The sequence below is a fragment of the Neomonachus schauinslandi genome, chromosome 2 (genome assembly GCF_002201575.2).
Source record: "Neomonachus schauinslandi chromosome 2, ASM220157v2, whole genome shotgun sequence".
NCBI classification, from domain to species: Eukaryota; Metazoa; Chordata; class Mammalia; order Carnivora; family Phocidae; genus Neomonachus; species Neomonachus schauinslandi.
Window position 1 is genome coordinate 83,748,673 of NC_058404.1, and position 12,966 is coordinate 83,761,638.

At 35.2% G+C, this 12,966-nt stretch overlaps 1 protein-coding gene across 5 annotated transcripts in view; it reads left to right on the plus strand.

The window, feature by feature from the left end:
- Positions 1-12,966, plus strand: part of INPP4B (inositol polyphosphate-4-phosphatase type II B) — a 368,840-nt gene that overhangs the window by 200,509 nt on the left and 155,365 nt on the right. For 4 of the 5 annotated variants that reach the window (XM_021679326.1, XM_044912613.1, XM_021679325.1 and 1 more), the window contains exons 10-11: positions 5,250-5,380; positions 5,764-5,868. In XM_021679326.1, coding sequence (XP_021535001.1) covers positions 5,250-5,380; positions 5,764-5,868 — 236 coding nt within the window. Of the gene's footprint in view, positions 1-5,249; positions 5,381-5,763; positions 5,872-12,966 lie in introns of all 5 variants that reach the window. The other variant, XM_044912611.1, reaches the window with a different exon arrangement.

A 12,966-nucleotide genomic window follows, 5' to 3' on the forward strand; every position in this document is an offset into this window, starting at 1 on the left:
ACTTAGATATCTCAAGCTTTTGGATTTATTTGTGTTGGTGGTTGTTGTTTTGTCCTGACTTTGAATACTCTGCCATTTGAGTGCACACAGAGAACTCGACTCCCATTCTCCAGCCTCCCCGCTGTCTCAACTTGGGTCATGAACTTATTTTATTCTTATTGTCTATTAATTAATCACTTCTTTTCCCATGAATGTTGTGTGATGGAACCTAATCTAGGGAAAAGTTAAGAATGAGATTAATGTTCACAAAAATTGTGAAGACCTCAGATAAAAGAGCAGCAGTACCATACTGCATCGCCATTGAAACAAAACAAAGGCAGCTACAAACATTTGAAAGCAAGTCACATTTTTGCACACCATCCATTATTCTTGCATTTAACAGGATGTTGAAGATTCTACATCTTCTGAATTTATTAGCTCGGTATTTAGCATGTTTCACAGCCAAAATAGCAAAGAAGTTTCATTATTGCTAGTTGAATTAGCCTCGTGAAAATGTTGTCGGTAAAAGGTTACAGAAATGAATAAGAGATCTAACCAAGCAGCATATTAGACCATTTATCATTATAATTTAAAAAGGCATTCTGATGATTTGAATTAACTTGGATAAAGCGTGAGAATTAGATAAAAGGTAATAATTAAAACCTAAATGGCATGATTAGCTCTTCCTTTTGATAAAGAAAAAACATATGCATACTGCATTTACTTAAATTGTCTTCTTGAGAGAAACTGAGGCCAATAAATCATATCTGATTATACCATTTGTGGTATAATTTTAATACCAGATAGATATTTAGATATTTTAAAAATTTTTATAGCAGGATGCCTGGGTGGCTCAGTTGGTTAAGCATCTGCCTTCAGCTCGGGTCATGATCCCAGGGTCCTGGGATCGAGTCCCGCATCGGGCTCTCTGTTCAGCAGAGAGTCTGCTTCTCTGCCTGCTGCTCCCCCTGCTTGTGCTCTCTCTCTCTCTCTCTCTGACAAATACATAAAATCTTTAAAAAAAAATTTACAGCTATGTTATATATAAACTGGGTTACTTGAATATCTTGTGATTCCTTCAGACATAGTCAGAAAGCCCTTCCCACATTATTTTTTTTTCCACATTATTTTATTTTGGATGACTGAAGCCTAGAGTTTAGCTGTTTTTCTATTGAGGTTTTAGTGTTTCTTTTATAACTGAATGTCATATATATAAATATACACACACACACACACACACACATATATATATATTAAGGATAGTTTTTGTCATCTTTGTGAAGTTTTTATCAGTGAAACATTTATTTAACTTGTATTTTTTTTACCTCTTTGACATACAGAACTTTTTTTTTTCATGTTGTCCTTTCAGTGTTTTTTGTTTGTTTGTTTTTAAATTTTATTTTGTTATGTTAGTACCATACAGTACATCATTAGTTTTGATGTAGTGATCCACAATTCATTGCTTTCATATAACATCCAGTGCTCCATGCAGTACGTGCCCTCCTTAATACCCATCACCAGGCTAACCCATCCCCCCACCCCCCTCCCCTCTAGAACCCTCAGTTTCTCAGAGTCCATAGTCTCTCATGGCTCATCTCCCCTTCCGATTTCCCCCCCTTCATTTTTCCCTTCCTTCTCCTAATGTCCTCCATGCTATTCCTTATGTTCCACAAATAAGTGAAACCATATGATAATTGATTTTCTCTGCTTGACTTATTTCACTTAGCATAATCTCTTCCAGTCCCATCCATGTTGATGTAAAAGTTGGGTATTCATCCTTTCTGATGGCTGAGTAATATTCCATTGTATATATGGACCACATCTTCTTTATCCATTCATCTATTGAAGGGCATCTCGGCTCTTTCCACAGTTTGGCTATTGCAGACATTGCTACTATGAACATTGGGGTACATATGGCCCTTCTTTTCACTACATCTGTGTCTTTGGGGTAAATACCCAGTAGTACAATTGCTGGGTCATAGGGTAGCTCTATTTTTAATTTTTTGAGGCACCTCCACACTGTTTTCCAAAGTGGTTGTACCAACTTGCATTCCCACCAACAGTGTAAGAGGGTTCCCCTTTCTCCACAACCTCTCCAACGTTTGTTGTTTCTTGCCTTGTCAATTTTTACCATTCTAACTGGTGTAAGGTGGTAGTTCAATGTGGTTTTGATTTGAATTTCCCTGTTGGCTAATGATGATGAACATTTTTTCATGTGTCTGTTAGCCATTTGTATGTCTTCTTTGGAGAAATGTCTATTCATGTCTTCTGCCCATTTTTTGACTTGATTATTTGGTTTTTTGGGTGTTGAGTTTGAGAAGTTCTTTATATATCTTGGATACCAGCCCTTTATCTGTAGTGTCATTTGCAAATATCTTCTCCCATTCTGTGGGTTGCCTCTTTGTTTTGTGGACTGTTTCCTTTGCTGTGCAGAAGCTTTTTATCTTGCTAAAGTCCCAAAAGTTCATTTTTGCTTTTGTTTCTCTAGCCTTTGGAGATATATCTTGAAAGAAGTTGCTGTGGCCGATGCAAAAGAGGTTACTGCCTATGTTTTCCTCTAGGATTTTGATGGATTCCTGTCTCACATTGAGGTCTTTCATCCACTTTGAGTTTATCTTTGTGAATGGTGTTAGAGAATGGTCGAGTTTCATTCTTCTGCATGTGGCTGTCCAATTTTCCCAGCACCATTTGTTGAAGATACTGTCTTTTTTCCATTGCATATTTTTTCCTGCTTTGTCAAAGATTATTTGACCATAGAGTTGAGGGTCCATTTCTGGGCTCTCTATTCTGTTCCATTGGTCTGTATGTCAGTTTTTGTGCCAGTACCATGCTGTCTTGGTGATCACTGCTTTGTGATATAGCTTGAAATCGGACAACGTGATGCCCCCAGCTTTGTTTTTCTTTCTCAACATTTCCTTGGTGATTCAGGGTCTTTTCTGATTCCATACAAATATAGGATTGTTTGTTCCAGCACTTTGAAAAATGTCATTGGAATTTTGATCTGGATGGCATTGAAGGTATAGATTGCATAGACATTTTAACGATGTTTATTCTTCTGATCCGTGGGCATGGAATGTTTTTCCATCTTTTGGTGTCTTCTTCAATTTCTTTCATGAGTGTTTTGTAGTTCCAAGAGTAGAGTTCCTTTACCTCTTTGGTTAGGTTTATTCCGAGGTATCTTAATGGTTTTTGGTGCTATTATAAATGGAATTGTTTCTCTAATTTCTCTTTCTACAGTTGCATTGTTAGTGTATAAGAAAGCAATTGATTTCTGTGCATTCCTGCCACATTACTGAATTGCTGTATGAGTTCTAGTAATTTGGGGGTGGAGTCTTTTGGGTTCTCCACATAAAGTATCATGTTGTCTGCGAAAAGAGAGAGTTTGACTTCTTCCTTGCCATTTTGAATACCTTTTATTTCTTTTTGTTGTCTGATTGCTATTGCTAGGACTTCTAGTACTATGTTGAACAATAGTGGGGAGAGTGGGCATCCTTGACGTGTTCCTGATCTTAAGGGAAAGGCTCTCAGCTTTTCCCCATTGAGGATGATATTCGTTGTGGGTTTTTCATAGATGGATTTTATGAACTTGAGGAATGTTCCCTCTATCCCTATACTCTGAAGAGTTTTAATCAGGACAGGATGCTGTATTTCGACATACAGAACTTTAATGTTTGTGTGACCTAAGCTATTCATATCTTCCTCTGCGTTAAAATTATGTTTTTATTTTAATTCCAGTGTAGTTGACATACAGTGTTATATTAATTTTAGGTGTACAATATAGTAGTTCAGCAATTCCATATGTTACTCAGTGCTCATCAAGGTAAGTGTACTCTTAGTCCCCTTCACCTATTTCACCCATCCTTCCCTCCACGTACCTCCCCTTTGGTAACCATCTGTTTGTTCTGCATAGTTAAAGAGTCTGTATATTGGTTTGTCTCTTTTTTTGTTTTGTTTCTTAAATTCCACATATGAGTGAAATCATATGGTATTTGTCTTTCTCTGACTGGTTTATTTCATTTAGCATTATACTCTGTAGATCCATTCATGTTGTTGGAAATGGCAACATTTCATTATTTTTATGATTGAATAATATTCCATTATATATATATATGTATATATATGTATATGTATATATATGTGTATATATATGTGTGTATATATATGTATATATGTATATATATGTGTGTGTATATATACCACTTTTTTTTTAAAGGTTTTATTTATTTATTTGAGAGAGAGTAAGCGAGAGAAAGAGAGACCACAAGCAGGGGGGAACAGCATGCGGAGGGAGAGGAGAAGCAGACTCCCCACTGAGCAGGGAGCCTGATGTGGGGCTCAATCCCAGGACCCCAGGATCATGATCTGAGCAGAAGGCAGACGTCTAACTGACTGAGCCACCCAGCCTCCCTAAACCACTTCTTTAGCCATTCATCTATTGATGGACATTTGGCTGCTTCTATAATTTGGCTATTGTAAATAACACTGCAGTAAACATAGGGGTGCAAATATCCTTTTGAATTAGTATTTTTGCATTCTTTGGATAAATACCCAGTAGTGCAATTATTGGATCATAGGGTAGTTCTGTTTTAACTTTTTGAGGAAACTCTGTACTGTCTTCCACAGTAGCTATACCATTTTGCATTTCCACCAACAGTGTAAGAGGGTTCCTTTTTCTCCACATGCTCACCAACACTTGTTGTTTCTTGTGTTTTTTATTTTAGTCATCCTGACAGGTGTGAGGTGATACCTCATTGTGGTTTAATTTACATTTCCCTGATGATGAGTGATGTTGAGCATCTTTTCACATGTTAGCCATTTGTATGTCCTCTTTGGAGATATGTCTCTACATGTTTTCTGCCCATTTTTTAGTTGGATTATTTGTTTTTTTGGTGTTGAGTTGTATAAATTCTTTATATATTTAGGATACCAACCCTTAATTGGATACATCATTTGCAAATATCTTCTCCCATTCCATAGGTTGCCTTTCAGTTTTGTTGGTTGTTTCCTTTGCTGTGCAGAAGCTTTTTATTTTGATGTAGTCCCAGTAGTTTATTTTTGCTCTTGTTTCTCTTGCCCCAGGAGACATATCCTGAAAGATATTGTTATGCCTGATGTAGGAGAATAATTTTTTTTTCTAATAAGTGCATAGAGCTTTCCTGAAACGGATGGTGAATCAATTTCTTATTAGTTTGGCAATGTTTATTAGGTGTTCCTTGTCTGTGGACTTAAGATCAAAATAATTATTTTCTCCTCTTTTCTACTTTTAACAGAAACCAGGAGCTGAAAGAACTTGGTGAGCTGTCTCCACACTGGGACAATCTACGGAAAAATGTCCTTACTCACTGTGATCAAATGGTGAATATGTACCAAGATATTCTGACAGAACTTAGCAAGGAAACAGGTATGAAAGCAATAACTTTTTTACATATTCAAACTAAATTGTATTTCAGGTATGTTAGGGGAAAACAATAATACACATTGTTGTTATGGATATAGAAGAGACAAAAAAGTTTTTTATAAACTTTTTATATCTCATTCTACCATCTTGGCATGATAGACCATGAAGAAACAAATTGCACTATTTTACCTCATGGGATTATTATAAGAACAACTAAGAATTTTTTAAATTGAATTTCTGTAAAGAAAAGCAGCTTTATACAGGATATATTTTTTCTTTCTGAAATCCTTGTAACATTTTTCCGTGTCAAACACACTTTTCAATATACATGCACACACACATTTATTATTTATTTACTATTAATGTTCAATTCTTTTCCTGCCTAGGGTCCTCTTTCAAATCAAGCAGCAGCAAAGGAGAGAAAACATTAGAATTTGTTCCGGTAAATCTACATCTGCAAAGAATGCACGTACACAGCCCTCACTTGAAAGGTAGTGTATATAATATTCTTTTTTAAGTGGGCAAATTATGTTAGTGTGTACTTTTTTAAAAAGCTTGACTATTGGCAGAATTTAAAATTTTAGAATTAGGTAAAGATCAAGATGAAACAATTAAAAGTTGATCATGACCCTGAATACTACAAAAGGGGCTATAGCATTTTTGTTGCTGTGTTTCTGAACAATACTTTAAAAATGTGGCACCTGAATAAAGTTACAGGTGAATATGCACAGTAAGTGTTAACTTCCTTAAGTAGTATCACTGATGGCTGATAACCGTGCTAGTGTTTGAATTAAAAAAAAAAAAAGAAAGAAAACCAAGACTTGTTCATTTTGTGCTTATCTTGAAAAATCAAAACCCAAAGATGGACTCATAGGCCATTTTTCTGACTTAGTGGTGACTATCAACCGTCACCCCTGTCTCTATGAGAAGGGAATTTATCAGAAAAAAGGTGGTAGAGTATCTTACTGTACTTAGACGTGAGACATTTTTCAAGGAAAAGTGTATAGATTTTTTATAAACATACTTCAGTAAGGTTTATAGTGAATATCAGTGAATATCATATTGTATTCCTTGTCTCTCTACATAATTCCCTGCTATTTCTTAGTTAAGTATATTTTTAAAATATTCTTCTCATCTCCCTTTTCCTTTAACTTATTGCTACATCAAATTTTGTGCATAAGTAGGGTGATTATCTGCCTCTATTCACATACAGCCAAAGTCCCATATTATGCTTTTTGTCCCGCATCGTTGTTAACAAAGCTCTTCACCTCCCTTTCCGCTCAAAAGTCTCTCTGTTTAATGATAAATGTTATGGTCATCCTACTAGCACCCATCTTCCTAGGGAGCCAAAAGTTACTTTAGATCACCCAGTCCTCCATAAGTGTATGGATATGCAAACATACACAGATACATCTAAAGACTCAGGCTAACACCCTCTTTTGTAGCCATTGTCACAATATAGAGGTTCTAGGTTTTAAAAAGTTAAAATCTGTGTTCTGCTTTAGAATCATCTGAAGTTTTACAACCAGAAAAATTAACCATTTTTCTGAGTTTGTGCATACAATTTTGTATATACAACCAGCTAATGTGCAAGTTTAAGTGTAGTTATGTCATTCTGATGTATAATTTTAATACCTTTAGTAACCCTTATCCACTATCTGAAATTTTAACTTGGATCCTTTTCGCCAAAAATTATGTCAATGAAAGAACTGAAATAGAAATGAGATGGATTGTCCCAAAGCATTTAGGAGATCTTCCTTGATTACTGAGTATCTGTCAGTAGTTTGAACATAACATCTAATGGTTTTAAAAATCATCAAAACCAAAGTATCAACAGATAATACAGAAGCTAAAGTAGTTAAATCTGTCTGACAATCAATATAATTTTTTTTCTAATGACCAATATGAAATGACTTTAATGATAGAATAAAAAGTTTATGTATTTTGGAGTGAAACAGAATTTCAGCTTTATCACTTTTTATATATGACCTTAATTCTGTTATTTAAGCTTTCGAAGCAAGTTGTTGTCCTCCCAACTAAGTGAATTAGAATATGTAAAACACCTAGAATGAACAGTAATAGCCATTATGATACAGGTAGCATTTGCCATCAGTGGAACAAAATGGATCTTTCAATTTCGTCAGGGCTGTTAAAAGGAGAAAAGTGATCAGTTAAGAACCTATTAAGGGACAATGAAATCTTGAACCAAGAAGTACCCAAATTTAGAGAAAAGATGATTTAGAAGTGCATTTTGGAAAAATTATCATATGCAAGTACTTAATGACTGATAGACTGAAGAAATGAGAGAAGGCTAATGTACAGTACAACCATGGATGGATAGCATATCATCAAACCAGATGGCTTGTTGGGGCCAAACTGATATGAATATATACTTAAATATGCATTCAAGTATTTGGCAATTATCCTAAAATACTTCCACCAAACAAAGAAAAATTATTTTCTAAGTGACCTCTTATTATACTTATTTCTTGAAAACAAAACAAAAACAGAAGCATTTGTGCTATTCTTTCCAAGATGCTATCTGAAAAATAGACTAGAGTGAGCCAGGATGAATACAATGTGTTTAGTTTCTATTTCTCCAGTTCGAAAGAGAGAAACTGGCAATGAAAGAAATTTAGAAAAGCAAACATAATTTCTCCTACTTAGTTTGGTTTAGGATATCTATCAGCTTCCTAAAGCTGCTGTGACATTACCACAAACTGGATGGCTTAAACAACAAAAATGTATTGTCTCACAATCTGGAGGCCAGAAGTCTGAAATCAAGGTGTCAGCAGAGGAGTGCTCCCTCTGAAACCTATAGGGGAATTCTTCCTCACCTCCACCTGGCTTCTGATAGTTTGCTGGCAATTTTTGGTTTTCTTTGGTTTGTTGATGCATCGTACCAATCCTCCATCTTCACAGTATTCCCCTGTGCATCTACATCATCTCCTCTGTGTCTGTCTCTGTGTTCAAATTTCCCCCTTAAGGACACCACCATATTGAATTAGAACCTGTCCTACTGGCCCGATTTGAACTTGATTACATCCGTAAAGACCATATTTCCAAATAAGGTCATATTCTAGGATATCTTTCTTGGGGAGCATAAATCAACCCATAAGAACAAGATATATAAAGGAATTTCTTCTTTGTGATGACAAATATCAAGTAGTATAAACAAAAGCAAAATTTTGATGTTACAGAACTAGCGTACAACTCTTAAACTAGAGGATTTTTGACATAGCACTTTTCAGAAAGACTTCTTCTTTTTGAAGATGTAAAGGAGAAAATGTGGGAAAAGACTAGATATCTTAATGGCCAAGAATTAATGCAAAGGTACTGAATTCTACTGCATACTGATTTTTTCCCCAAGGTTATGTAAGTTATATATATATATATGTGTGTGTGTATAAATATGTATATTGTATATATATAATTTTATATACATTATATATAATTTTATATACATTATATATAATTTTATATACATTATATATATGATATACATATATATATATTGAATATTAAGCTTCTATGTTTTAAAAATATTTATGATTTTATAATTAAGTTTAAAATTTATTATTTGAGATTGGAATTCAGATAAAGTAAGTGCTTATAGACTATATCACCAACTATATGTTTTAATAGAAATTGAAAACTTGACTGAATTTTTGGGGTCCTGCCACTTATTTCTTAGACATTGACCAAGTTAATAACTTTTCTGAGCATTGGTTTTATTTGCAAAATAAAATGGTTAAAAGTTGTATATGGCAGTCAGTCAAATTTCTACTTACTTATATAACATGTATTCAGCACTTTAAATGAATTGCAGTTAAATTTATTTAAGATCCATGGTTACTGATTTGAATGTTTAGCTGAATTACAGACAACATTTTACAAGGTAATGATGCAAGTAAGATTGGCCAAGCCTTGGTATTTCACTGGTGAGTTATTTGGATGTAGTCTAGATTTATTTTCATTCTTACCATTAGTAAATTACATCAATCTGCATTTGATTAATATGCTGCTATATTTGGAGAGGCAGCTTTGCAAATAATATGAGGCAGATTCACCAAATACAAGGCTAATATCTAGCTCTAGAAACAAGTAACTGAGCAGAACTAATGTTGTCATGTCTCATACTGACAAATGAAATAACCTCCATCTAATGTCAGATGCCCCCAGACCCATTAAGTTAATTTTTCACCCTTATTCATTACTTAAATTAAATGCAACAAATACAATCCCAATAGAAATCTTAGACAGCAGTGACAATAACAAAGACAAAACCCTGAATTTAAGAACACAATTTTCGGGGGCGCCTGGGTGGCTCGGTCGGTTGAGCGACTGCCTTCGGCTCAGGTCATGATCCTGGAGTCCCTGGATCGAGTCCCGCATCGGGCTCCCTGCTCGGCGGGGAGCCTGCTTCTGCCTCTGACCCTCCCCCCTCTCATGTGCTCTCTCTCTCTCATTCTCTCTGTCTCAAATAAATAAATAAAATCTAAAAAAAAAAAAAAAAAGAACACAATTTTCCACCTCAAATCTTATTTTCATAGAAAGTTAGTTATGAATATTATAAAATACGGATTCTTATAATATTATGCTATGTTTAACTTATTTTATTTTATGTTATAGATATATAATAGCATATTATAATATATAGCAAAGAGAGAGAGACAGAGACGGAGAAAGATAGAAAGAAAGAGGAAAGAAAGAAAAGAAAGAAAAAACCTTCTACAGTATATCATCAAGCTATAGTTGGAATCAGGTGCAACATAAGCCAGAATTTACTATGTAAGTATGGATGAGTCAGCTAACCTCTCTGCCCTTTAGTTTTCTAATCTCCACACTGAGGGAAGGAGCAAATGAGGAGCTGTTTAGAACTCCATGATTTCTGTATCTTGAGTGGGTATATCACCTCATCAATGAAGTATAATTACTTTTAGATATGTTTCATGATGTTGCCAAATTGTTGTGACTATTTTGAAATAGATTTCCCTTAAAATTCCTTATTGTTTTGTGATTCATGTCAAAGTCATTTTGTGGGCCATTTTGAAGTCAGGGATTATGCTTAAATTGTTCCTTGAAATGAGATCAGCATGTCTATGTTTTTTTTTTCATTAGCACTATTTTTATAGTTGTAGGAATTTTAAAAAGATCTTCTGGGAAAAAAAATAGACTTATTATCTCATATCTATTATTAAGTGGCTTTTTAAAGGCTATGAGGCAGCCCTATTATTAAATTTCAAACCAACCTAGTATCTTTAGCTTGATGAGATTCAACAACTTGAATTACACTCCCTCATTATGCTGTGTATGATGCCATTTTCACAAAGCCAAGGACAATTTTTGAGATATAAACAATCAAAAAAAGAAGACACACACATTATATTATTTTAAGGAAGAAAAAAGGACCTCTGATTTTTTTTTGCTCAAATTTTCTGTAAAATAAATGCCCACCTATATTTTTATAGTTATTTCTTAGTACCAAAAATCTGAAAGCTTTTATTCTATACAGTTAAAGACTGGATGTCATAAAGGTACAAAATTTAAACAGCAGGATAGAATGAGGAAAATTTTTAAATGAGACAAATATTACTGATCAGAATGTTATCTTAGAATTTTATTTTTTATTGATTATTTGTTTTGTTTTTGTATATGCTTACTCTTAGAGGAATACAATAAATTTCAGTTAATTCTAACTAAATTTTGAAAAGTACAACTGCTCTAGCTAAGACTGAACATGGTACTTTAAGTGTATACCATTCTTCATTAACTAAACTAAGAGACCAGGAAATGAATTCCTTGCTGTCCCTAGATCCGTCTACTATTTTTGTAGTAATTACAAGTGGCATTCAAGGATGAAAGGGCCAAAGAGGTAAACCTAGCAGTTCCAATACTGTGATATTGTTAAATGATAATGATCAAATACCATTTGCAAAATACTAAGATTCCCAAGAGTTATAATTTTGTGATTTCCAGTAAGTGTGGTATTTAAAAATTTTAGTGATTAGTGTAAAGTGTGACAGAACCGATTTCAAAGTAAAGGAATATGTTCTTATTTTAGATCATGTGACAAACCAAACAAACCTACAGCTGAAGAGCACAGCTGTTTTCTCTGGCTTAACTTCATGTAAACTCTGGGAATAACATTCAGCATATACTTTCTTATTGTTTCCTTCAGAGCCACTCTTTAATGATTGTGCCACCATTCCAATGTGGGGATAGGGGTTTCCCCACACCATCAGTTCTCCAACGTGCCAGGATGCCAACTGAGTGTCCCAAGTTTCAACTCAATTCTGACATTATCTACCTGGAAATAGCATCAGATTCCATGGGCTAAGGGCTCTGTCCCACAAGACTGCCCTCCACTTCAGATGCCAGTCGAAAGTCCAGGTTGTTACCTGGACTTTTGACCATCTGGCTATAAATCAAAAGTTCCCCCCTCCTTGGGTTCAATTAATTTGGTAGACCTATTCACAGAACTCAGAAAAACATTTTATTTACAAGGTTACTGGTTTATTATAAAAGGATGTAACTCAGGAACAGCCAGGCGGAAGAGATGCACAGAGCCAGGGGGAAGAGATGCACAGAGCAAGGCATGAGGAAAGTACACAGAACTTCCGTGCTCTCTGAACACCTCTCTCCCAGCACCTCCACGTGTTCACCAATGCAGAAGCTCCCCAAACCTAGTCTTTTGGTTTTGTTTCTTTTGTTTTTTGAGATTTCATTACATAGGCACGATTGATTAAGTAATTGGCCATTGGGGATTGAACTCAATTTCCAGCTCTTTTCCCTTTCCAGGTGGCTGGGTAGAGAGGAGGGATAGAAAATTCCAAACCTCTAATCACTTGATTGGATACACTGGCAACCAGGCCCTCCTTAGGTGAGGTCCAAAAGTCACTTCATTAACATAAGAAAAGACATCTTTAAAACTCTCAACACAGGAAATTCCAAGGGTTTTAGGACCACTGCCAGAAAAGGGAACAAAGACCAAATATATTTATTTCCTATTGTTGTTAAGCAACAAAAATTCAGCTGAGTGGGTGCCTGGGTGGCTCAGTTGGTTAAGCGACTGCCTTCGGCTCAGGTCATGATCCTGGAGTCCCGGGATCGAGTCCCACATCGGGCTCCCTGCTCAGCAGGGGGTCTGCTTCTCCCTCTGACCCTCTTCCCTCTCATGCTCTCTGTCTCTCATTCTCTCTCTTGCAAATAAATAAAATCTTAAAAAAAAAAAATTCAGCTGGTAATTTAAAAGTTCAAATTGGCTTTATTGAATGATTCATGAATCAGGCAGCATCCCACCTAACAAATAAAAGAGAGCTCTATAGAGCTGCAGAAAAGGAAAGATTTTTAAAGGTAGGAAGTGAGAAAAAAGGAAATTATTGGCAAAGGAATCATTGTTTTAGGCAAAGTCATCCTCCTAAGGGGAATGGAAGGAAGCTTTTAGTAAATTTCCTAGTGCTGACCAAGAAATTCTATATTGACTGGTTAAAGGTTACATTCCTGGGAGGCTGAAACTGCAGTTAGGTTAGGTATTAAGCCTTGGTTTGCTGATGTGGGTGCTTTGACATAAATGACTATTTTGAGCC